Genomic DNA, 27,487 nt, shown 5'->3' with positions numbered 1-27,487 from the left:
CATTGTGCTGGATGTGTCTATTACACAGTCATCATTACCGAAGCACATTAGACACGGAAACTAGCCCTGAGAAAATCCATTTTGCAAGAGCCTGGCATGGCCTGCTGAATTCCCCCTGAAAAGGCTATCTGTGGTTACAGTGCTGTGGGTGCTTCTGGCAGATGTCTGCATTCAGTAGATTTATGCTCTCTTGGTGGAGGTGCATGGTCTGAGCCGGTGAGGTAGGCTCTCTTATCTGTGTACTCAGACCAGATGATGAAAAAAACTGCTTGGCGTAACTTTACAGCGACACTCACTGGGGAACACAGCAAAGGAAGATAAAAGTTAAGTTACAAGGCTTTAATCAGAACTTTAACGCTACTGCAATTGTTTTAATTTAAACGACTTTTTCTTCCATTGAATATTAAGATGAATGCTTTGCTATGCACGTCTTTGTCTTGACTGTTTTGTGTATTGGTTACCCAGATTTATTATGCAGATCTAGAGTAACCTTCCTCGTTAAGCCTTAATGCCAGCCATTCATTACCTCTGGCACAGAGACTAATGACACTATTAATCAGCTATGAATAGAGCTTGGCAGCGGAAGTGGGAGGCTGACACCTCCTTACTGTAACAATTCTAGGCATGCATGTACAAGACAGATTGTCAGAAGGACATTGAAAACTGCCCAGCATGTCAATTACCTACAGCTGACAAGGTGTCTGAAGATGGGAACAACATCTAATGGTTTATTTCCTCTCCTTTGCCTATCCCAGAATGCATTTCTCACCAGGCTTTACTGTATCTCTTTTTCTGACCCGGCACTGATTTCAAGATCATCTTTACTAAAGTTGTGTATTCCTTATTGTATTTGCTTCAAAAAGGTGACACATCCAGGCTCTTATCTCAGTTGCTTTGCTCTGAAAGCCATGCTGGGGAAGCGCATTGATGGAGAAGTCTACTCTGAGAGTTAAGGCAGTGACCGCAGTGTCTGCAAGGCAGTGCGGCCGTTTCCAGTAACCCCCTCTGACCTCTGAGGCACCTTTTACTCTATAACAGCACTAAAGCTTTATCTTTTTCTTTTTCTCTCTCAGTGCACTAAAATGATTCCTCTCCTGCAGCACAATATGCCTGTAACAACCGATGATAAGATCGGTTTATGTCTACATGTACATGTCTAAAAGCTTGGTTCGGCTTCTGTCATGACTTATTCTTCTGTCTCTGACAACAAGCAGTGGCTCAACTCCAGACAATGCAAGACTGACTAACATGAAACATATTTTGGACATATGGGATCTTGTCCCATATTTCTAGTTTAATAAAGGTTTGCACATTGATTAGGAAGTTAAAGAGAAATCTGGGTATTTTGCTTATTTTTGTCAAGCCATATTAAGTATAGAGTAAAGGTGATCTGCCCACTTAATAATAATAATAATGATAATAAAATCATGATAATAGACTGTTTGTTTAGCATCTTTCATACAAGACGTGCAGCTCAAAGTGTCTTTACAACAAAGAAATTACATGCTCCAAGTGCTTCACATAAAAAAGCACCCAGAATGAACATAAAAACAGGGATAGAAAATTAATGGAATCTCCAATAAACCAGCAGCAGATGATTGCAGTGTGTGCTATTGAAATAAATCGTTTAGAAAATTTGTTAAGTGATTCATTATGCAGGTCCTCTCAGTTTGTATAGTTCTGCTACAGTAGCTGTCCGTTATTGAATAAGCAGAAGCCACTTTTGTCCATTTTCAGAGCTCTTCATCTTCTCTCTCCTCTCGTATTTACATACATATACAGCCTCCATGCAAGCCTTTTGAGATTAGAGACTTTTTACATGAAGGTCTGGGCGCAGCCTCCTGGGCAGTGCTCCATCCCACGCTCCGTGCAGCCACCACCACAAACTCTATCAGTCAAATGCCCGTGGTTTTAGATGTGACATCTATGGTTAGTTAGTCGTGGTTTGTGTCTGCTAATCCAAGATGAGGAAGTTGAATCTCTTCAAATATTTTGAATGCAGTTATGAATATCTCTGTTTCCTTTCTTGATCTCCCCCTTGTTTCTCCTGCGTGTAAACCATCACCAGCATTAGATTTAAGATTTCTGTCTTTGTTCCGCCTTTTTTTTTTTTTTTTTTTGCACTGTTGCATCTAATGTAGGTTTGTATATATTACAACATGAGTGGACCTTTGTCTCCACAGCCGAGGTGACTTGCAGTATGTGCTGTGTATTCTTACAGTGCTTCCTCATCAACAATCAAGCTTTTGTTTCTCTTGTGAGCCTGCTTATGGTTATGTTGTGATAACCCCATCACCAGTGCCATGTGAGACACCAAACTTTGTGTGTGTGTGTACCGCTTTATAAATGAGGATAATTATTTGGCATCTGGTCATTTACACTGCAGTCACAAAGTGTTAGAACGATGATATGTTGTCCTCTGTTTCTGGCCCAGTTCCGGCAGACTGGATTTGAAATGAATGTTGGCTGTGAGGTTGAAGTATTGACTTCCATCTTTAAGTTGTTTGAGGTTGTCAGCATCCATAATGAAGTGTAGTAATCCCACCCCTTTTTAGACAATAGGCCCACATTTTTTCATCCTCAGCATACAGAAACTGTTTTTAGGAACAACCAGTGGGATGATCTTGACTGGCCACAACAGTCACCAGTAGTCAGTCCATCTGAGCATGTGTTTTACTTGCTGAAGGCCAGGCTGAAGGCAGAAATGAGTGACTGCTAATATCTGTGACGTGTAGCTTCAGCCAGACATCCACTTTTGCAACCAAATATTAAATATGATACTCGATCATGTTTGTGTTTCAGGGTTGTGTGAGGTATTCTGCAATTAAAGTTTAGAGTCAGCACTGTAACCTTGTCGTCACTGTTTCATTTCAAACCCAAGGTGCTGAAGTACAGAGACAACACACACAAGGTGTCTCTGGCCAAAACCGTTGAGTGCAGTCAGTGTGCACACACAAATGTAAACATACAAACACTGTAACAATAATGTGAAGCTCAAGCTCCTCCAGAGGTTTTTAGAGATGCAGCAAGTCTTGATGAATACGTTGATCACAGTGTGTGTGAGTGAAGTGTGTACCATACAATTCTTTGCAAAAAAAAATAAATTAGCAAATCCTTCGTATCACTCCAATCTCAAAAGTCAGTGAACTCTTGGAATTTGAAATGTAAACAAATATTGAAAGCCAAGTTAGCGGTTCGTCCGCATGCCATTACAGACAAATATGCCAGCAGCCGCTTTGCATTTCAAAACAATTTCCCCAGTAATAATACACTGTTAGCACGCTGCTCTTTGCCGTGCTCCTTTTCTGTATTTCAGTTTTGCCCTCCAGTCAGTTTCCCTGACCTGCAAACAAATGGAAATGTCATACAGACTGACATTCTTTCCGTATGGTTTCGTTTTTGCCCTCTTGCCAGGCAAATGGAAAGCAGATCTCACAGAGTCTGACCGCAGATTGTTCCTCCAAAAACACACACACACAAAAAAAACAACCACCAAATGAAATCACCAACATTTCTGTGGCTGGGCTGTGGAATGTGACGGCAAAAGTGTTTAAAAAACATCATCTGGTGTGTTAGTTGAGAGAATCTGGACTTCAGAATCAACTTACTGGGGGGTTGGGGTGGTCTACAGTTGTTTGACCGTGTCTGAAATAAAAGCTTTTAACTCCCCGAACATATAGACCGTTTTCTTGTGTGCATTTGAGAGGCTAGAAGTCTACCTCCGTTTTCCATCGGATGCTGCTCAGTTTTTAATCAATAAAAATGATGCAAAAAATGCAAGCCAGTCATTTTTAGTCACAAATGATTAGCAGGGAAGACTGTCTATGAAAATGAAATGTATGATGCTGTGTTCTGCTCCCACTACCCTTACATTAGAGAGCTGTGTGTAGATCTGCATGTGTAGTCCCCCTTGTATTGTGCTTTTATTTGTCAGCTTTGTGAATGTAGTAGAAGTGTTTTATTTCTGTGGTTCCTTGTCACGCCAAAAGTCTTTTTTTGTTACGTTGTTGTTATTTTGTTTTTTCTTCTTTTTTTGTTTCCTTCCTTTCTTTCGTTTCACTGTCATTTCCATTTCAACTCCTCTCCTCGACCTGTTCCTTTCGGATGGCTCTTCGTGATACTCTCATCCCCTCCCGCGCTGCCACTGTCTCCTCCCCCTCCCCTGTGTCCCTACACCCATCCCGCCATCCCTCCCTTCCCTCCTCCTTCCTTCCCAACCCAAAGACATAGCCCTGCCCTCTTCCCCTCCCCCTTCACTGACTCCTAACACTACTGACCATGTAACACCAGGCTCCGGAGGTGTAGCCAGTCCAGCAGGGCCCACCCCCTCTGCCCCCAGGGATGTTGTGGCTTCACTGGTTTCCACCCGCTTCATCAAGCTGACCTGGCGCCCGCCGGCCGAACCCCACGGAGATGAGTTAACCTACTCCGTTTTCTACAGCCAGGAGGGCACTAGCAGGTAGTACATACACTAAGCTGTACTGTAGTACTGCCAGGAGGGTGCTAATACACACATTACTGCTGCAGTCAGCAGGGTGCTAATATGCATATATTCCTGTGCAAGAGTCTCAGACCACTCTGAAAACATCTAATTAAAGCAGTTAAAGCACTTATCATAGCAGTAAGTGTTCATTAATTAAAAACAAACTTCCTTCCTCAAAGGATTACCTTTTAACATTAGTTCAAACACTGTAATTTAATTTCTTTCAAGTAGCCCTGTGATAAATTTTCCTCAACTGTGTAGAGGATCTTCTGTATGTGGCTGAGAAGGAAATTCATGCAGATGAGGGGATTTTCCACATTTCCTCTCAAGCATTTTGGCTACTTTTTATGTTTTCCTTGTAAAATAGCTTAAAGTTATTTTCAGAAGTGTCCCAGTACAGAAAATACTCTGTGCTAGAGCTTAAGATGCAACAGCATATATTACTCTCTGTGCAAATCCACAGATTCGACAAATACTATTTACACAAACCAATGTGGTGTTTGTGCATTGTTTTGTCTGAAACCAACTGTAATTTTTCCACCGTTCACAGATGGGTGCTCATATGCTCATCATTAGTCACTTACTTAATTAACTGATTAGCTGGTCGATGGAAAATAAGTAATATGAGTCACTTATCAAGCAAAAAGAGCAAATATTAACAGGTTTGAGCGTGTGAACTTTTCCTTCTTTTCTCAGTTTTTATATTATTGTTGATTGAATATCTTTGAGTTTTGAGCCAATGCTTTGACAAATCAAGCAAAATGTCACGGGCCTCATTACAGAAACTTCCTGTCTGAAATCTTATCTCAGTTTAGGATGACATTCAGGTTTTTGGCATTATAGAAACATACAGCATTTTGGAAAAAAATCTTACCTTCAGATAAGAATTCAGCTATTAATGAAAGTTAGCATCATGGGATGGATGGGTCTATGCTACACACCCTGTCCTAAATTCAAAATGGCAAACTGCCGAACAACATGAACACCAAAATATTATGACTGAAAAGATCCTTTTAATTAAGTGACCCTCATCTTGGTTTCAATGGTGATGGTGGACCACTGTTTGTTTGTTTTTTTAACGCTGCATGCTGACCTGTATAATCACCTGAATATAAGAATTGTTGTGCTTTCGTTACCTTAGAATGAGCTCTTGATAAATACAAAGAGAGCAGGTCCTCTTCCACAGAGTCCACCATGTTTCTACTGTAGCCCAGAACGCACAAACACTGGCTCTAGAGAGCAACTTTCATGTTTTTTGTGACTTTCGCTGCCACTGTAGGTTCTCCTACATGCTTGGAAAGGGAAGTGTGAAGCGAGGGGTATTTGGTTCCAACACATTTAAAATGCAGCATGTTTTTTGTACGGAATTAGAAGGCATTAGAATTAATAAAATGTTCTCCTGTGTGTGTGTGTGTGTGTGTGTGTGTGTGTGTGTGTGTGTGTGTGTGTGTGTGTGTGTGTGTGTGTGTGTGTGTGTGTGTGTGTGTGTGTGTGTGTGTGTGTCCACATCAGGGAGCGAGTGCTGAACACCAGCCGTCCAGGAGAGATGCAGGTCACCATCCAGAACCTCATGCCAGACACCAAATATCGCTTCAGGGTTGTGGCCCACAACAGCAACGGCCAAGGAGAGAGCTCTGCATCGCTCAAAGTGGCCACCCAGGCTGAAGGTAAAGACACACACACACACACACTCACACACTCACACACACAAACCTTCATTTATATGTGCTCAGTAAACAGGACACATAAACATAAAGGCGAACTCCAGCCAGTTTGTTGGAAACATGCTCGCACTGGCACACGGAGGCAAACAGGATGCACTCAGAAGGAGCACACAAATGTGCAAATAAACATTCACACAAACAAATATTCACTCACATACAGCATACGCTCACTTCAAACAGAGACAACCCCTCTTCCCTCCACACACAAACACACACACACACACACACAGAGGAGGCTGTTTGGTGCTATGCGTTAAGTCAGACCACCCAACAGCAGACCAGAGAAATTCAGAGTTTTCTTCTTATAAGCCACTTCTTGTTTACTTCCCGACATTTACTATAAGCCCTCTGTGTGTGTTGCTTTAAACCATGCCTACCTGAGTAAGGAATGTCTGAAATTAGTCTTCCAGATTTTTCCCCTCATCCAGTCTATACAGAGATGCTATACAGAAGCTCATTAGGTTTTGACTGGAGGACGGATAAGGATGGTCGAAGCAACAAAGTGTTCTCTTCTTCTTTTCTCTGTGTGTTTGGGTGTATAAGCCTCCCCATGGCTGCTGCTCCAAATCACTCAGTTTCACCCATATTTGAAAGTGCTGTGAAGGGGATTTCCCAGCACACTGTCAGGGCGGACGTCCCTCACCTCCAGACTTGGCTACAGCTCAGTCACTGTCGCTTTGTAGGTCAGCCGCCATTTCTCTACCCGTGTCCTTGGTTGGAGGTCGGACAGATGACACACACACACACAAATACGCACACTGCACCTTAATGTCTGCCAGCAGGCGCCTAGCCACCCATGGGGATCGCAGCGAGGGCGGGCTGTACCTGTGCAGTATATCTCTGTCGTGTGTGTGTGTGTGTGTGCACCTTTAGTGTAAGAACATGCTATGAATTGGAGCTTAAACTGTTGACCTGCGTCTGAGTGCAAGGCATGTGCACACAATGCTTCCCCCATATCACCTCTCCTCAGAGGCTGGCTTAATACACCTGCACACACACACACACACACACACACACACACTCAAGATCCAACTTCAGAGCACACTGACAAATGGGAGCTTCTCTTTTCTGTCAGGAACACCTGCAGCTAAAGCTTAGAAGATTTATGCAGTACAGACATATATCTGTGTCTGACAGCCAGCACTTTAACCTCATAGTCTTTGTCCAGTGTGCCACAGTACAGAGACAACAAGAAATATCACTGTCCATATACTTCTTGACATTGAGCGCCCTGTATACAGCACAGTCACAAGTTATTAGGGCAGCAACGCTTAATTTGTTGTGTTAGCTCCGTCTTCCAGCACACACAGCACCTATGAAATGTTTACTTAGAGGTTAATGTGCTGACTGTCAACTTTAATTTAAGTGTGTTTACATTTGCATCAGATGAAAAGTGCAGAAAAAATATTTATCCATAGGCCCCTACTCTCAGTGGCTATAAAGTAATTGGACGTGATCTCATAAAATATGTGTGTGTGTGTGTGTGTACACAGTTTAAAACATAGTGTATACACACACACACACACACTATGTTTTATCTTTATGTTCTAATTTGTTAATTTTTAATTACCTGTCAGATCTAACTAAAAGTTTAAAAGGATTAATCTTCACTGCAAAATTAACACACTGCCAGGTTTAAATGCTTGTGTAAGTGTTAATTTAAGACATTATACCGCCATTGCTAACATTCAGGATAGATTTCTGCATCTATTTCTCATACAAAGAAGAGCGCTGCCTGACAATCATCCTATCAAGCTGATACACAGACATTGTAATACATTCTGCTCCCTATCTTGAGTAAACAGACACAATGAAATAAACTGTCTACCACACTGAATATAAGCTAGAGGCAAATGTTGGCAGAATGCAAGGTGCACATTGATGTTTTTGTCGAGGCACACCCTCAGTTTGTTTGTCATGCGAATAACAAGAAAATCAACATGGCTGGCAGCCCAGTCCAGAGGGAACAGATTGGTCCCCACAGAGCTGCAGCGACTGAGCCGTCCCGTGGTCTGAGCTCTGGCTAACACATAGAAAATGTGTGTTTGAAGTAGCCAAAAATGTGTGTTTGGCAACAATCAGTGGACATTGCTCAGTTCACTTCCTGTCTTCCAGATGTAACAGAATCAAAAACGGTGAAGGTTCAAGATAACAGAACAAAATAGCCGTATGTGACTGTTTTCTAATCTCTGCTCTCCCGCTTCATTTTTTTCCACCAGTCCAAGTGCCGGGCCCTGCTCCTAACCTGCAGGCGGTGTCCAACACGCCAACCTCTGTCTCTCTGAGCTGGGACAAACCGCTCACTGGCAACGGAGAGATCCTCACCTACAAGTTGTACTACACAGACAAAAGCATTGGCAATGAAGAGGTAGGATGCGCACAGTCTTCACTCAGCTTGCACTGTTAAAAAGCTTGCCAAATGTAGAGGATATGACAGGACTTTGACATTAGGTTAGCAGAAAGGCTTTCAGGTATCTGAACAAGTTTTGGGTCAGTTGCTCCAGTGAGTGAAAGCACAAATGTTTTTGTAACTTGATGATTATGAGCCAGCACAATTTATGAACTTTCTGGACGGAGATACAAATGAATTGTACAGAAATTAAATAAACTGATGAAGTGAGTAAATATGCTTTCACATCATGATGATACTGATTCAGCCATTAGACAGTACAGTGCAGTATTTCCTGCATTTCAGTGTTTCCTTATGCGGTTTGCCTTCCTTTTATAGATTATATATTATTTAATTCACTTCAAATTAATTATTCTACTACTATTACTATTCACACTCTGCCTTGTAAGAGGAGAAGTATTGTATGTAGCTGACGCTTGATTTTTTTAGGCTTCATTAGAAGCAGTGAAAAGAATATGACTGCATAGTCTAATGTAAATTGTGATGAGCTAAGGAGTTCCTAATCATTTGCTAAGCGACTCTTTGTACTGCTTTTTGCCACACTCTAGATTAGGCCTCTCACACAAAAACACATATTGTGCAAAAAGAAGGCAGGATATGATTCACCCAGTTCTGCTCTGCAGGTCTAACTCTGTCACAAGAGTGGGATCTAGCTGGTTAGATATTGAGTCAGTCCCAGCAGTAGCAGTGCGCAAGCCAGTGAGGCATTAAAAAGCCTTTAATATGATAATGGATGAAACTTCAGCCAGTGCACTGAGTAATGATGCCTCAGCTCCCTGGAGAAGAGAGCCAGAGATGAGGTGAAAAAGGCGAGAGATGAAGAGAGGGATGAAAAGAAAGAAAGAAGAGGTGAAGGTAAGGGACAGAGCGAAGATGAAGTTAGAAAGACACAGTGCTGAAAGGACATGAAATATTAAAGGACAGAGGGAATTCAGGGACAAACTTATGATGCATCTTCAAGGGTGATGTGGTGACAGGCGAAGATCTGACCTGAGTTCAGAGGTTGTGATTGGACCGCTCTGGAAGCAGGAATAGATTTCCATGAAGTCTCCCCCTTTTTACTCAAAATGTTACGAGCAAAGAGCTGAATACAAATTGCCTTGAAGTAATTGGACATGTGCCGGCGTGCCCAATTTGTAAAGCAAAACGTTGTAATCACAGAAAGCATAATTTGTGTCTCAGTGGAGGATGACAGTTTTATACAGAATTACAAATAGAAATGTTAGTGTGATGAAATGATGAAAGCAGGCATCACATTTTGTAGCTTTGCCATATGTGAGAGATTGCTGGGCTTGTAAATCTATTGGAAATGTCTTATTTACAGCATGTTTGAGCCAGTATCAAACTTGAATGCTAAAATTACATGCTAAAACTGGAGCCATTTCTGCATTTCTCAACATGCTGCCAGTAGTGAATATTCATGCATTCTTTATCTTGTTTTGCAGGTAATCTTTTCGAGAACAGAACATTTTCCTTTCATACAAGCTTCACAATATTTGCTCTATTTTTGTCTTGTCTTTGCGTGTTCAATTGTCAGTGAGCACACTGACTTATTTTTCAGCTCAGATCAGGAAAAAGAAGATAAAACTAAAAAAATTTAAATGTGCAGGTTGAAGAATTAATAGGTGTCACTAGTCAAACAAATCTTAAGATTTTAAAGAGAGTGACATGCAAATGTTTTTCTTCTTCCCTGCCTTGCCTTCAGGACGTTGACATTGACAGTCAGTCGTACACCATGACTGGGCTGAAGAAGAACACAGAGTACAGTTTCCGTGTGGTGGCCAACAACAAACACGGTCCAGGTGTTTCCACTGAGGACGTCGTAGTTCGCACCCTCTCTGACGGTCAGTTGGTCGATGAAGATAAAATCTAAGAAGACTGCTTTTAGTTTGTGACATTCCTTAATTCATTTTAACGTCACTGTATATACGTTAACTTTTCTGAATGGATGTAAGACATATTTTCATCACAGTCTGTTTCTTGCTGTAGATTAGAGCTGCAGCTAACTAGTAATTGAGCTGCCAGTTATTTTCTCCATTAATTGATTGTTGTTTGATTGGACCATAAAATGTCAGAAAATCACTGTTTCACAGAGCCAAAGCTGATGATGTCAGATAGCTTGTTTTCTCAGACTAGCACTCCAAACCCTAAAATGTTCAGTTTACTGTCACATAAGCCAGAGAAAAGCACCAAATACCCTGGAATAGTTGACATTTTTGCTTGTTAATCACTTCAAAAATAGTTGCCAATTATATGTCTGTCAATCAACTAAATGATTAACCAGTTAATCTTTTCAGCTCTGCAGTAGATTATGTTTTGTTTTGTTTTACAAACCAAAATAACCAAATAAATGATGAGTTTTTTCTTTTTTTCACAGTACCAAGTGCTCCTCCTCAAAACCTCACTCTGGAGGTCCAGAACTCAAAGGTAAGACTTGGTGGCCTTGACTGAACTAGATTTTACTCTTGTCTTATTTAGGACTTCATGTTCGTTCCACTCACTTTCTCAGATGCACACACAAATGACAAATGCATCTGAGCTGCGTGCAGCTTGACTGTTCGCTGTGCAGAGTATGCGTCTGCTTCACCAAATCCACAAGCCTTCACTTACTTACACACAGAAATTGTTGAACAAATAAATAGCCTGCAGTCCAGAACACTGTTGTTCCTCTGTGTGATTAGCTGCGTCAGAGGCCTGTAGCCCCAGCTGCTTAAGAGGGTGTATGAACCCTCATCGATCCTCTCATCGGCAGGAGACTTGCCTGTCAAAAGGTTTTATCCTCTGTATCACTCTCCTTCTGTACAGTATCTGGCAAAGAAGCCTGCAGCTGAAATATAAATGGTTACAAAAATATTGGGAGGTGTAGGCACACTAAAAGTGATACTTAGGAAGGTAAGATGGCAGTCAAAGTATCCAAGGAAGGATTGATTTGATGATGGACAAGGTCAAAAGAAGTGTGGACAGTGTTTACATTGCCATATTTCAACATATATGTAATTTCTGCATCACATGGAAACACAAATTTGTGCTTCAATTTTCACTCTTTAACCAAATTAGCCCAGTTAACATAGATGTCTAGATGTCTTTTGAGCTATAAAGTGCATGTAGTGTGTAATGTTTTTTCAGGTGACAGGATAAATGGAGTAAATTCACAATAGATGTGCCACCCATCAATAGTGTTTGAATCTGAGATTTCTTTTACCTAGGCTGAATTTCCCTTTGGATCAGAGATAACTGTATCAGATTCCTCACAGCCCAGGCAACAACTCCTGGTGTCTCACACTCTTTTAAGTTTCAGTGTTAAATCAGTTTTATTACAGTTAAAGTTGTTCAGTCTAGTTGTTGCATGACATTCTTGATTAGATAAGGCTGCGGAGGTGGCTGCAGGCTTCACAACAGGCTTCTGATTAAAACAGGAAACTGGCCCCGGCTGCCTATCTGTTTAGCCATTTGATCTTCAAACAGAGAGCTGTAGGCCTGTTTATTGTATATTTCCACCCGAGTGATGGATTAAATTTGATAAAGGATGTTCCTCACTCATGACACGTGAGACAGCAAGTGCAAACAGAGAGCAGCGAAGAGAAGAAGATGCGGAAAACCTCGGGGTGCGTGCATTGACTACAAAAGCAGCAGCCAGAGCTTTTAGCCCTTTGCTGGTCGATGCAGAGCCGGAGTGAGAGAGAACTGTCAAAGCAAACTGAAAAAAAAAAAAACTGGTAGACAATCCTATCACACACTCCCAGCTTGAGTGAGAACTGGCCACCCATGCTGAGGGATATACTCAGCTGAGATTTGCTGAGAAAAAACACTCTCATGCTAATATTAAAAGCGAAATGAGGAGGAGACGCTCTGTGGAAAGGATAGAAATTGTGGCAGAATATATTTTTTTAATGGATAGTGTACATCCAGCTGTCCCTCTCCAATTAGAACCAGACAAACCAATTTAAAGCTGTGAAACAAACATCTGGCATCCTTTATTCTAAACAATATTGAAATTAGTCATCTCATTTTTTTTTCCTTGGTTGTCATTGTATTAAATTCAGAATGTAAACAGTCATTAAGTCCATAAATCTGGTACAAGTATACAGATACAAAGCATTTATGCAATTAGCTGTTTGATATGCCCAGCCAAATGGAACAAGGGACAGAAAAAAAAACTAATTAACATGCTTTTCATATTCAGTCTCCTCTTTGGGCCTTGTCAGGCAGAACCTCACATCTAATACCTGCAAGGCAACCTGGAAATCGTGTTTTTGTGATCTTATTTTGCACCTTTTTTTTTTCCTTTTGGCATCAGCCATCTCACCTTTCCCCTATGATTTTCCAAACGTCAATTAAACAGGTTTTCATGATTAGGAAGACGAAAGGAGAAAAGCAACACACCTAACGAGTGGGGACAGATAGTGTAATAAGAAAAATGGAATAATTGAACACACTTAACACAAATTTAATTTCTGCAGCTCCCTTGCTGCGGCTGGAGAGGAGCGCGTGTGTGCCCGCTACATGTATTCTGGCTTTTGTGCATCAGTGTGACAGTGGGGAAGCGTTAATTAACTCTTCTCCCACGCTGGGCTCTCCCCCACCTATCTCTTTAAACACACACACAAAAACTCAGATGCATGAATCCCACAACAGTGCAGCGTGGGCCCGCCAGCAAAAAGTCCTGCATTCATCTCTCTGCCTCAGCGTCTCTGCAGGGTTCACCTGTCCACACACAAACATGTGCACACCCCACTCATCAGAACACCTCCTTCTGTTATTCATGTTTTTTCCTCCTAAATGCGTCAGTCTGCACTGCGTCACTCACGCTCAGAGGGGTGTTTGTTTTTCGTGAGGACCCTCCCATTCACACTACTATCAGGAGGAAGGGAGGGGCAGGTGAGACAGTGTTTCTGGCAAGCAGAACAGTGAACCTGCGGAGTTACGTTCACACAAACACCCAAGCCAAAGTGTGTGGGAAGGTGTGATGCTACCTGCTAAATCATGAGGTCACCTTTACAGCTGCAGACCCAAAAGCAACCCCACATGTGTTAAATGTGATGTTTCATCTCTCCTCATTTCCCCCTCCCTCAGGGTATCATGCTTCGGTGGCAGCCCCCACCCCTTAACGGCCAGAACGGGGAGATCACCGGCTACAAGATCCGATACCGGAAAGGATCCCGGAGGAGTGAAGCAGCCGAGACCACTGGAGGAACCCAGCTTTTCAAGCTCATAGATGGTAATGGAAACTGACTCAGCAGTTTGCTCAGTGATGATAGTGGATGTCAGAATGAAACTCTACCTGCTGTGTCATCAGTCTCACATGTATTCCCTGACTAATTCTGTGACACAGATTTTGTGTATTTAGCTTTTTGGTTTACTCAAATCCCACCAGCCAGCTTTGTTGTCTTCCGTTGCAGTTTCTTAGAAAGACTTCCCAATGATCCTGCACGCAGTAGGTGTGTGCATCTATGTGGCGTATGTGGGGTTCAGAGCTTTTTTTACATCTATCGACAGAAGTTCTCACCTGGCATTGAAATACATTTTAAATTCATCTCAAGTCAACACTTCAAATTTCACTTTGCTTCTCACATTTGGGTTTATCTGTGGTCTTCATCTAATATGGGCTTGGGCTATGTTGCAGCCTCCAGCAGCCCTGCAGTAGACAAGCGAGTAAAGATGATGGATGAAGGTTGGATGGTAAACCTTCACTGCTGCTAAATAGAGCAGAAAACATTCGTAATATATTCAGCATTTCACTAAAGGAAATGAATACTGTTACTGTTTGCATACTGGATGGATACATCTGCGCTTCCGTTATCCAGTAATTACCATTTTGTTTTGGTTTTTTACGGGGAAAATCTGTCAAAGTCCAACATATTTAAAATTCTCCGGTGAAAATTATTCCCTCTAAGCACAATTTGAATGGTATTAAAACAGGCTAAAATTAAATTTCAACTTATTGTTCGATTTAAAAAAAAAAAAACTTTATTTTTCTATTATTTTATGAATGTGTAGGCTATATCCTAGTTAACAAGACATCCATTACATTTGTTTTGTTGCCTCACTCTGACAAAGCCTGAGCTCAGACTGAAGGCTGCAGCCTAACCACCACAGCAGCAAACACGACGAGTGAGAGAGATCAGACACGTACAGACAAGCAAACCTTAACAAGTATTTTCTCAAACAATGATGTTGTTCCTCGTGCAAGTGCATCCTGGACCCCTTCCAAACGTGGCCTGAGTGTATGTCCCCCTGTGTCCTCAATATGTCCTGGGGTGTGATAACACGTATTTTTGAGCTGTCCTCTTGGATCACTGAGGGTGTGTTTTGATGCTAAGTGTGGACAGGGCCATCGAAATAATGACAGCTCTGTGAGTGATTTGTGCCCCTTACTCAAAACACAGCTTTTTTAAGTCCATTGACAGTCCAACTCCTCCATGATACATTTCAATATGATGATTGAACATGATTTAAAATGATGGATCCAGAAAGAAAACTTTACTTTTTGTTCTTGGAGACTACTGTTCCACTTCGATGCTTCAGATAGGTCCTGTATTGAAACTTTTATGTTATCAGACTCCATTTTATCTCTGCTGGATGTATCTTAGATACTGTCAGCTCTGTCTGACACGCTGCAATATTTAAAATCTTGATCTTGAGACTGAAGATGTGTCTTGAGTTGCTCTTTGGAGTCATTCTGGCTGCTGGTCTGTTTATTTAGGCAGCATCTGAATTTTATCTAAATATTTAGCGCTGGAGTTACATGTCTTACTGTACCGTAACGTTACCCGCTGCTACCACCAAGATATGCACAATATCACCAGAGACACACAGCAATGGTGATTAATATTAGATGTTGTCTCAGCAACTTTCAAGTGGCCCGGCGTCACGCTGTGTGCTGCATCAAAGAGAATATACACTTAAAAGTTGATTTTTGAGAACATTCTGGGGGGTGAAACAGAGGGGTGTTTGTTGGTTCAAAAGCGTTTAGAAGGAGATGTTGTAGCCTTGGAGGCACGGATAGTTAGGCAGTCTTCAGAAGCTACCCCCAAGGGTGGCCCAGAATAGTGGGTACAGAGAGAAAAGACTACAGGATTAGCATGTAGCGTGCAAATGGGACAATATGACGATGATGAAAAATTTTACAGCAAATTAATACAGCAACACATCATTTATCAGCAGGCGATCCCCTCTTTTCTGAGTACCAAAGCCAGCACCCAGCAGTGAGACGCCTCTTTGTGAAGGAGACATGGCTTTAAATATGTACGAATCCAGACTCCAAAAGTTTTTTTTCTACTCTTTGTAGTCCCTTAGTGCTGTACTTTTTGTGCTAGCTGCAATTACACACTCTTCTTTGAACACATGCTAAAGGCAAACAAAACTTTAACTACCAAATATATATATTAATCAAAGGTGAAAAGTGAATCTCAGTCACATCTGTGATATTGAGTGGAAAAGAAAGTGAATCGCACCACAGAAAGCTTCACTTGATCCTTCCCTGTGCAGGCTTATAGATTTTCTCCTAAAATTGTGCCGAGAAGTATCAGGCATCTGTTTTAAGATATTTGTGCTTTCAAAATATTTATTGTTTCTGCAACTCAAAACCCCAGTTGACCAGCCAAGTGGAGAGCATCAGTAAATTATGGAATAAAACCAGGTTTTATAAAAACAGAGAGAAGTTTTGATGAAAGAGTTTTCATTGCTGTTTGAAATTCAGCTCAGGCACAGCTCAGTTTAAAAACCGTGCTTTGAATCTGACCTGTTTGTGTTGCCTGTCCAGGTCTGGAGCGTGGCACAGAGTACTCCTTCCGAGTGTCGGCCATGACGGTGAACGGCACGGGCCCGGCCACCGAGTGGACCACAGCAGAGACGTTTGAGAGCGACCTGGATGGTAAAAACACCTGCTTTACTAAATTCATACAGACCAAACCACAACCAGTCAGTTGCTTTCGAGTTTGTGTTTCCTGTCATCTTACGTCTAAGTGGTTCGCCTTTTTCAGCCTTTAACTTATTCATTGGATTTATGAACAGATTGTTTCATTGGAATTAAAGAACTGTGCTTAAGTTTTTCCTGCATTTCCATCACCAGAATCACGTGTACCAGACCAGCCCAGCTCCCTCCATGTCCGGCCACTGGTCAACAGCATCGTGGTGAGCTGGACGCCGCCAGAGAACCAGGACATCGTAGTGCGCGGTTACACCATCGGCTACGGCATCGGCAGTCCTCATGCTCAGACCATCAAAGTGGACTACAAGCAGCGCTACTACACCATCGAGAACCTTGGTAAGAGCAAATCACTGTCGTTCACTCTGCATTGGTGCATGTGTATCATTTTGTTTCTTCTGTTTGCTGTGCTTCTGTTTTTACTGACATTGATTTGATCTCTTAGGTATTTGTTACCCACATAAATGCAGTGAAGAATCTCAACTGATTTGTCAAATACCATGAGTCAGATATTGACGAGGCCATGGGGACAAATTAATCTTTGCCCTAAATGTCAGCTTTTAAAACATTAGTGATTTTCCTACTTCAGATATTAATGTGATGTATCTGACCTGAAAGTATTCTTTGGAGGAAAAAAAACCACAGTGTTTTAATGAGTAAACACAGACAGACGCACACACGAACGATATGAAGCAATTCATCTGCACCTCATAGTGAGTATTTAGAGAATTAATGAGCTCTTCTCCGCCATGCGCCTGAGCTGCTAATTATACAGATTAGCCTAATGGGGACACAATAATTAAAGGTCAAAAATGTTTAAATGTTAAAACTTGTTTTGGTGATTTTAATTCTTGCTGTCATAAAAGCAAATGAAACATCAACACAAAGTTCTAACTGACTTAAATGTTTTGAATGAGTGCCAGCTTTTTGCAAAGGAACAGCCCAACCTTTGAGAGAATTACACAAATTATTGTAAACACTAACTTCATAATGTAGATCAAACCATTTCTTAATGAAACTCAAGAAAGTGCTGTTGTGATCACGTTTTTTTTTAATTTCAGGAATGAGCAGTGATTTGGCTCTGTCGAAAAGCAGACACACAATTACAGATTTTGCTCCACAGGAAAATACATTTTTGTCCTGCTGCATCCATTATGTAGGTCATACTCCAGTGGTTTTTATTATTGGCATAATTAATCACCATCAATAATATTATAGTGATCAAAGCCTCAGGAAGGGGTCTAAAAGTGGATTATGTTAAAAAGTAGTGTTCTGAAATCGAGAGGTTTGGGGGAGGAATTGTTGCAAAATATCTATATATGCATAATTGAAGCCTTCATTACAATCACAGTAAGAGGAATGATTGTATTCAAATTCTCATTCGGGCTAATATCGCAATTATGAGTCGAGAGTCTCGAGAGTTTTGGCTTGATTAGATGGCTGCATCAGTTTATCTCGCTCGTCCTGTCTCTCTCGCTACGCTCTGCCTAAACCTCTCTTTTTCTCTCCCTCTCTCTCTCTCAGACCCCAGCTCGCACTATGTGATCACGCTGAAGGCCTTCAACAACGTGGGTGAGGGGATTCCTGTGTATGAGAGCGCCATCACCAGACCACAGTCAGGTATGGTCTACACAAAAAAACTGCTCCCTGTGCTCACCTGGTTCGATCTCTGTTCGTCTGTGGTAGAATCTAGCTCACACACAACAGAAACCACATTCGGTATTATGGGATGTAATTGCACTGTATGGCTGTCTGCTGATACTGTGACTGTCATTTATCTTGGCTCTCTCTAACCTGAGATCATTATCAGGCAGAATGTGTCTGGACTCCAAATTACCAAGAAGATAACGGGTCATCGGGGTGTCTCACTGCTATAATTAACTCTCTTCTTAATGGCCCCAAGTATGCTTGAGTCTCTTTTTAATCAAACGTTCAAAACCCCCAAATTTTGCCCCTAGATAACCAGCTGTCCCGATATTGAGATTCCCATAGAATCCCATCCCCTGAGATTGCATGTACACCAGGTGCAGGATAGTAAAGAAAAATCTTCATTAGTCTGTACAGGCAATAGTTTAAACCCTACCGGGTCTGAACATTATTTTACACACACACACACACACACACACACACACACACACACACACACACACACACACACACACACACACACACACACACACACACAGTGACATAACAGATGTTATCAATCAGTTTTGGCCTGTCAGAGATAGGATCAGCTGCCAGAAATGTCAAAGATACTATCATTTAGGAACAGTCGTCATTATAGTTTGTCCACCAGAGAGCATCGAGTTTACATACTCATTACATATTTTGGCCATTGTTCTTCCATAACCGAGTATAAGACATCCATATTAAATGTTTGTGTCATATCAGCCAAAATAAGGCTGCTGGCTTTATTGTACATCAATATAGGCCCTAAAAATCCAGCATCAGTCGAATTATACTCTGTAACCTGTGATGCTGTTATCTTTACATAGCTGCTTACATTATAACGAAACAACTTTGTTGCATTAGACAAAAAATATGGACAATTAAACTGTTAGCTGATGTAATTCTTCAAGTGTCAGATCACAACCCTGGTAACAATTAGAAGTAGAGCTTCAGTCTCGGCGCTTGACAAATGATCTTAACATGCGACGCACTGCCAGTTAGACTGCGTGTTAGCTGAGTTCACACAGTTTATGTGACAGTGTCAGAAGACAACCAGCCCATGCTCCCTGGGGTGTCCCAGAATGTGGGCTGCTCCCACCTCCTCTCCCATCCAGCCACCCACCTCCCCTCTCAGCCTTGATCACTCCAGTTTGTCTCTGCCGCAGCACGATTGCACCGCTGTGCTCGAGAGGGGTGGGAAGCTGGATGACATGAGTCACGTCAACATGCTTCGAGGGGGGTGGCAGTCTAAGTGCGCACACACCCGCACACTGTCATACTGTACACTTCTCTCCATGAAGCTCCTGCTTCCTCACATCCTCACACTCACACTCACACACACACACACACACACAGCGCTGCACACACTCAGACCCCCTGTGGTGGCTTTGGCAACCCTTCGTCAGATCCAAACGTTTCCTCTCAAAGCAGAACCAAAGCCCACCACCATCATCTGCTGCTGAATCCTCTGGGGCGCGTTCCGTTCCTGCCAGTTTGTTCAAGTCGGCATTAAAAAGACGAGCTGACCTACATAGTACTTTTACTTTTGGAAAAAAAAAAACTGAGGAAAAACTTGGTGAACTTAGGCTGAGAGACTGCTCGGTTAAATATGTTATAATAACATGACGTCTTTACTGAAAAGCAGGAAATGAGGGATTGCACCCGCATCTGTAATAAACCCCTACAAGGGCAACTCAGCCTCTTTCCTGTAGTGTATTCTACTAACACTGGAGACTATTCTTCCAAGCTGGGTAAAAAAATGCAGCTTGCATGCCACCCCAAAAACCTCAGTGCCTCTCCACAACCACATGAATGCTTGGATCTTCATCATACACACACACACACACACACACACACACACTCTGACTCAGTCTTGAGAATATAATGAGGTTAGCTCTGCACAAAGAGGTGTCAAATGGAGCGAGGCGGAGAGGAGAGGACCAACAAGTGGTCGAGGAGGAGTGTCATCGCGGGTGACTGACCAAAGCTTTTTTCCTCCATCCCAACTAAACCAAGGACAGAGAAAGTAGCGGCCAGAAGGCCATCTTGAAACGTTTATCCGTCAGTATGCTGGCCAGAAGCGGCTTGTTTCAGCCCCTCTTTCCCTTTCATAGACACACACACACACTCACTCACTGGGCTTTATGGAGTGTAATGGGCAGCCACCTCACACACAAACACAGTCAAGTGTTCTTCGTGCAAGCACATATACACACTCTCACGGTTACATAAACAGAAAATTAAACAACAGGTTGTCGTTAAGCAACGTACTAAATACCATTAATCTTTTTCAAGTGGTGGACTGCGCTTTGTATGGGGCCCTTTAAGGTGAACAGATGCCGAATTTCAAAATTGATTTCAGTACTTACTCACTGAATAGATCGATATGATATGATGTGTCCAGTGAGAAAACAGAAGTTTGTAAACCATCAGATTGTTGTTCTGCTTTCAGAACAAGGTAGCTTTCACTTCACTAACTCTGCTTGTTGTAGAGCTGCAGGTCATGTCAAACCAGCAAGCAGGATGGTAATTTTGGTGTTAAGTATGTTGATTTTTCAGGTATCTTTTTTACTGCACTGACAAAATGGTACTTTTGGCATTCATTTGGTATTGTGTATTGTGCCACAGTAAGCCACATCTCATTTGCATCATATGTGATGTAGAATACAGAATATAAGATAAGATAAGATAAAAGGGTATTTCACTAGTTCAGAAACATGCAAGGCAATAACAGCAAGAGATTATTAATATTAGTAAAGATATCATACAGGACACTGTCATGCTGCCTTGTTATGGGCTAATTAGAACATGTAACATAGACACACACACAATACACATGCAAAATGATAAAATCGAGTTGTTATAAACGAACCAGACAGGATTAGGATTGCAACCCTGTTCGAACATTATTATGACTGTGGAAAGTGGGAGAGAGCAAAGCTCCACCTCTCACCACAAGCCTTTCACCGAACGTCTTTGAGCCTCAGAGCAGAAGCAGCACTCTGCACAGACACGTCGAACCGCAGCCACCACTTGTTCATGACCCTCCTGCGGGCTCGGATACTTAAAGCCTCAGTGTGCTTTCTGCAGTTTTCAAGGACATAATGCACCTCGTCAACGTTGCCCTGAAAAGAGGGAAATGTTCCAGCGCATTCAGTGTCTGTCTGTTTATCCACTTTGCATTAAACTGTTGTGAAAAACCCCATGATGTAAACATCTCGAAACACATTTCGGTATTGTCTCTTTCTGAAAAGAGTGTGTCAATACTTTAATGTGCAAGTTTGAAAAGTTGCATGCAGGATTGTAAGCATCTGCTTGCACTCTGGTTTTCCATTAACTGTAATCTTTTCTTATGAATAGAGTATCTCTTCCTCTCTCTCTGTAGTGCCGCAGTAGTCGTTGATAAAACACAGCATACTATACAGTAGCTTCTATATAGCAGCCGAGTCTGTAGATCCGTCTTATTGTAGAGGTCAGTGTCTGTTTTTCTAATAGAATCTTCTCTCTCTTTCTCTTCACCCTTCCCAATCCCATCCTTGTCGCACTTACGTTATCTTTTTCTTCCTCCCACGTCGTTGTCCTTCATTTTAACTCATTAACCCTACTTTCTCTTGTTCGTTTCTCCCTGCATCCTGTTTTTACTCCACTGTCCGATCCACGACACCACGCTTCCTTTTATGTTTTAATTTTGGTCATTTTAATTTGTGTGCATGCATGCTTGGGTTGCCTGCCTGACGTGCAGACCCCATAGACCCTGATGTTGATTTCTACGAACTCTTCCATGCTCCATACACCCCAGTACCAGACCCCTCTCCCATGATGCCACCCGTGGGTGTTCAGGCCTCCGTGCTGAGCCATGACACCATCAAGGTGACCTGGGCCGACAACTCGCTGCCCAAGAACCAAAAGATCACAGATAACCGTTTCTACACCGTGCGCTGGAAGACCAACATTCCTGCCAACACTAAAGTGAAGGTAAGAGATTCTCCTTCGATTCTCACTTCCTGATTGTTTGTGTGTGTGTGTGTTTGTGCTATTCAGGTGTTCTGAAATCCTTACTGTTAATTTAATTGACGACGATTCCTCCAAGAAAAGAAGCACTCTCCTTTTTCTGGTTTAGCTCAGCACTTTTAAGCTCAAGTAACCTCTTTACAGCTTGGTGTAATTCAGTGAAGTACAACGACAAAAATCATCCCAGTCTGATCAAACTCTGGTGATACGCCTTCATTAAATACAGCACGATTCCTGTGTACTGCAGTGCAGTGGGATTTTGTGCATCCCTTCACACGTGCACTTATCAGAGAGATGTATTGATGTGCAGAAAATAAAAAGCAGTGTCATAGGATGGTATATAACAAAGTATTCCCACAGCAGCCCCGAGCACAGTGGCAGAACAATGCTGATATTTGCAATTATCTGTTTGGAGCACTATGAGGAGAAGTAGTTACTCTAGACTGAGAAATTCTTCCTCAGAATTTAGTGTTAAAGCATTTAACAACATTGTTTTAGGTCGAGTAAGAGATGGTTCACAGGGTCAAGTCAACAGAACTTCAATCAAATACTTCAGTTGTGGTTCGATCAGTTAACAGCTGGATATTAACAAGACTTTTTCTGTAGTTGGTTATGATGATGTAGGTTTAATAAAATGCTCTTTGCTCTCCATTTGTGTTAAAAATGGCCTTACTGCACAGCTCAGAGGCTGGCTCAGCTCATTCTCCCTCTGTGTGTAGATATAGTGGTTTAATTAAACTGTAAAGGCCTCACTATGGTTTATTAGGTTTGTTTCTTTTTAATGACTGTACAGTAGTAGAGCTGCAACTAAGGATTATTTTCATTATCTGTTTAAGTTAGAATCCTTAAGGTTTATATCCGGGTTGATTTGGCAACATCCATAGTAACAGTGATAACTGTTTAATGCCACAGCAAACACTCGCTGAGCAGCTACTTAGTCAGAAATTCAACAGAGGAGGATTCAACACTTACAGCCACATAACCGCAACGTTCACAGTTCACTTCCAGCTGGTGGCCTGTGTTTCCTGTCTAGGTCTTCACTGCTGATTGTCCTATAAAGGCAAAGAATGACCGAAAGAAAAAGAAATACAACAGAAGAGCAACTGCTGTGTCTGTTTATAGCGCAGCCAAACAAAGTCATGTTGTTTTACTAACAAAGTCAACGATTGGCCTCTTTCATCATCATGCCATGATCCTGAAACCATGATCTGACTTCATGCTCTGTACGATGCAGGTAGCTTTTCCATGCAGCAGCAGGGCACACTAAAGTTGTTACCTTGCTGAAGTTAGAGGTGTGCACTTCCATTACTCCCTGTAATATTTTAAAACTGATCTGCTGCTGTTTTGATGAACAGTCTGCCAAACACATTGCAACATTTGAAACAAGTACGTTTTTGCCTGGCAAATGAAACGATGAAATTGATTAGTAGTAGATTAATTCGTGTTGATCAGTACAGAAATTATAATCTTAAACAAGCTAATTGTTCAGTGAAGTGATCTAGTGCAGCACTGGAATATTACAATCATTTGCTGGGGATCAGTGTCAGACAGATGCAGCGTGCATACAGAGTCAAGTCATGCACATGACTGAAATGTATTAGACTGAGCTACAATATTTGTAGTGAGCCAAGCCTGAAACAAGGTCTTTGAGATTCAGATTCAGATTCTTGACCTGCAGCTCAATTATGATGATTACTTATCCCCGAATGCTGGTTCACGGTGGGTGTGTGCATGTGTGTGAGGCTGTGCGTGTGTGTGTGCGTGCCTGTGTGTTCACGGTTGTATGCATGTGTGCAAACCTGTGACCGAGCAGCAGAGCTCAGATAAAGGCCAGCGTTTACTGATAAATTATTCAATAAGGACAAGACAAACTGAGAACTAGAGAAAGGGGGTGTAGATCTGACGGTGCATTCTCCCTACAGCCAACTCAGGAGACACACACACACACACACACAAACACACACACACACACACACACACACGCACAGTCGAGTCTTGCTGCCTTGAGTGGATGCTCAAATTGGTTTGATTCTCACGCTGTGGCGGTAATTAAAGAGTTCCACATGCTCATTATGTTTCTGTCCTATTAACTAAATTCGATTTATTAACAAGTCTGTTAGAGAGGTCTTTTCTAGTGTTTTTTATCAGCCGAGCGTGGACTGAAAACTACATTTTGTACCTCGTGTGTTAAAGTACAGGCCGAGCTGCAATAAAGAGCAGTCTAACCAGCAGTGATGCCTTCACCTTAATGCTGCTCTTCTTCATGTCCTCACTTCTCTTAGAGGAAGTCTAGCCGGACAAGCTTGTACATTATTGAAGAGACAACTGCTCTCAAACTGGCAGCATGTTTCTAAAGGATGGAGTGTTTTCTTTTCCTATCCCACTGCCCTCTGTTTGACAGCCCCCAAAGGAGAACTGCGCTTTTGTCATAGCACGCAACGTTACAGATAGGGCTGTGAGAGACCCGGCGAGCCTGACTCACTGCTGCTGTGACCCCGCAGAAAGCTAAAGCTTCGCCCTCTCCCTCTCCTGCCGGCTCAGGCCAGCAAAGATCAAGACAAACTGTTACATAACTCAAGCTTTTTAAATGTGCTGAGTAAATTTTTGTGTAGCCATAGAAATGTGAAATGCACATGTGTAGCCGTTGTGGTTTTCTTCATGTGGTTATTTGCTGAATTTAGTTTTACAGCTTTTTCGTAATTGCTACACTTTTCTTTGTGTGGCACTAAATTTCACAGCACATATGGTGGAGCATGACAGAATGTAAAAGGTTTTGATTCCAATCAGTGGTCAGTGTGTGTAATGTATCCTAAACTCTGCACAACATTCAGACTGGTGATTCTGTTTAGAGCTGAAACGATTAATCGATCAAAAGAAAAATTAATGTTCATGGAAAAATTTACAAGTGTCCATCATTCACTTGTTTCTCTCTAATAAGGATATGATGCTTTTTTGTCTTTTGTGATAGTGAACTCAACATGTTTAGGTATTTGAGTGATGTCACCTTGAGCTTTAGGAAATTGCGATGGATATTTTTTACATTTTTCTGCCATTTTATAGACAAAAGTTAATCAAGAATATAATTAACCAACAAATGGATAGTAAAAATAATCGTTAGTGTTAAAACTGATAAAATGAGTTGTTCTCATGGCTGAAAAAATACTTTAAACTCTGTGGAGACTTCATCAGTGTTCAGTGAATGTAATCTGCCGTCAACCATACTGAATTTGTGTGTGTGCGCTTTTGTGTGTCTCTCCTCAGATGGCCAACACCACCAGCCTGAACCACATGGTGACGGGTCTGAAGCCCAACACGCTGTACGAGTTCTCCGTCATGGTGACCAAAGGCCGCCGTACCAGCACGTGGAGCATGACGGCACAGGGCACCACCTTTGAGACCAGTAGGAGCACACACAAAGACACACACACACACACAGATAATTGTGCAGAAACACACACAATGTGCATGATGTAAGGATGTAAGGCGCCCCTGGCTGGCTGGGAGTAACGTTTCACTTTTTGCAGCCCAAAGGGAAGGAGCGGACACACCTGAGGAAAATCAAGCTGTCACTTCATACTATAATATAATCGATATAACATAAAAGGTATTTATCAATAGATCTCGCATTAACTGCAAGTGAAATTGAGGAAACCTGCAGGAAATCTGGTGATTGCGGAATATAATTTCAGCACTGCTCTGCTGCTCAGTGAGAATAAGTTGGACTAACCCTGCTTCCATGCAAAATCTGCAATTGGAATAATCATGAAATAATAATAAGGGGAATAATGATAGTAATAATAATACTATCAATAATACAGTTTTTTGTTTAAAAGAAATGAGTTGTTTACATTTTTCTCTTAATTTGCAGAACCTTGGCCCGGTGTCTCGGCCTGAGGAGCAATAGTGGCACAAACCAAGACATGACTCTTTTATGGGTTCAAGCTTACAGAACAAAATACGTTTTCTTTTGGATTTGGTTCAATATCCCATTACTGTTAAACTTGGTTGGCCATGACTTATGCTGCTTTTTGCTTAGCACTGTACCTGAGCAATGGCAGCAGATGATTACTGATCCTGACCCTGAGTCAGCTGGACAGAAATTGCCTGTATCACTGTTAAAATTTCTCTGCAAGTTACCATAGCAACATATAGTCCCTTTAGATGCACTCTGGGTAGAAAATGTACGATCTCCTGGGTGTCTTTACAAGATTCCTGCAGCGCTGTGTGCATAATACTGAAGATACTAAAATTTGGAAGCTGATCCCAGACCCCATTCTTCATTATAAGTTGTAATTGCTGAGCTAAAAGTTACCCAACAATAAACTAAACATTAAAAACAGAAATGCATTTTCTTTGAAATGCCATCTTTATATGCATTATAGGATTGACATTTATTAGAGAATCTCCAAGTAGTGGAATTTTTTGTTCATAATAATAGTAATTAAACTTTTGTATTGCACCTTTCATACAAGAAATTAAGCTCAAAGTACTTTACAATACAGAGATTACATGTACCGAGTGCTTCACCTGAAAATAGACACACAGTAGAATGATGCTTGTTGTTTTTGCCAGCCAGGGGTGTGTGCGCAAGTGAATGACATCTGCAAGGTCATAAAACCACACTCATGTATCAACAAGTAATGAACTTTATATCATCAGTTTTGAGGGCAGACAGGATATACACAGCACAGAAGTCACATGGACAAATACAACACACATACAATATCTAACAAATACACATATGCAAAGACACACACACACACACAGTTTACTCATATCTTGTCGTAAATGTTACGAATGAGTGCACCAAACACTGTTGAGCAACACAACACATGTCCTGTTTCAACCCCACCACAGTTCCCAGCTCTTCCCCGAAAGATGTGACCGTGGTGAGCAAAGAGAACAAACCTCGCACCATAATTGTCAACTGGCAGCCTCCCTCTGAGGCCAATGGAAAGATCACGGGTGAGTCTCCAAGTCTCTCTTGTGCGTTAAAAGGAAATAGATCCTGGTGTTTCCGAATTTGAAAAAAAAGTCAGATTTCTGACTTAAGATCTGTTTGTAACAGCTCTCCATTAAGACACTGACTAATGAAATCACATTTAGGTGGAAAATCGATCTGCTCAGAATGTTTACGTATGTAAAATATCCAGAAAAAATGTTTTTTATTTGCACTTTTGAGACTTGTTATGCAGTAGTGGTCAGAGAGGAACCTCCATCTCCATCTGCAAGGTCTTTATTCAGTGGAGATGTAATGCAGT

The 27,487-nt window shown here is 41.7% G+C and overlaps 1 protein-coding gene across 8 annotated transcripts in view; it reads left to right on the top strand.

Annotated features, from left to right (window-relative positions):
- The window catches only part of neo1a (neogenin 1a), a 152,997-nt gene that overhangs the window by 116,641 nt on the left and 8,869 nt on the right, over positions 1 to 27,487 (top strand). For 5 of the 8 annotated variants that reach the window (XM_041935127.1, XM_041935092.1, XM_041935109.1 and 2 more), the window contains exons 8-19: positions 4,225 to 4,459; positions 5,996 to 6,150; positions 8,427 to 8,575; positions 10,323 to 10,461; positions 10,995 to 11,044; positions 13,691 to 13,835; positions 16,380 to 16,490; positions 16,689 to 16,883; positions 18,069 to 18,164; positions 21,958 to 22,190; positions 25,488 to 25,626; positions 27,084 to 27,191. In XM_041935127.1, the coding sequence (XP_041791061.1) occupies positions 4,225 to 4,459; positions 5,996 to 6,150; positions 8,427 to 8,575; positions 10,323 to 10,461; positions 10,995 to 11,044; positions 13,691 to 13,835; positions 16,380 to 16,490; positions 16,689 to 16,883; positions 18,069 to 18,164; positions 21,958 to 22,190; positions 25,488 to 25,626; positions 27,084 to 27,191 (1,755 nt within the window). The remainder of the gene's footprint in view (positions 1 to 4,224; positions 4,460 to 5,995; positions 6,151 to 8,426; positions 8,576 to 10,322; positions 10,462 to 10,994; positions 11,045 to 13,690; positions 13,836 to 16,379; positions 16,491 to 16,688; positions 16,884 to 18,068; positions 18,165 to 21,957; positions 22,191 to 25,487; positions 25,627 to 27,083; positions 27,192 to 27,487) is intronic. The other 3 variants (XM_041935142.1, XM_041935100.1, XM_041935118.1) reach the window with 2 other exon arrangements.

Source organism: Chelmon rostratus, chromosome 1, assembly GCF_017976325.1.
Source record: "Chelmon rostratus isolate fCheRos1 chromosome 1, fCheRos1.pri, whole genome shotgun sequence".
Lineage (NCBI taxonomy): Eukaryota > Metazoa > Chordata > Actinopteri > Chaetodontiformes > Chaetodontidae > Chelmon > Chelmon rostratus.
Note: the sequence above shows the minus strand (reverse complement) of the source record. Positions and strands in the feature narration are given on the sequence as shown.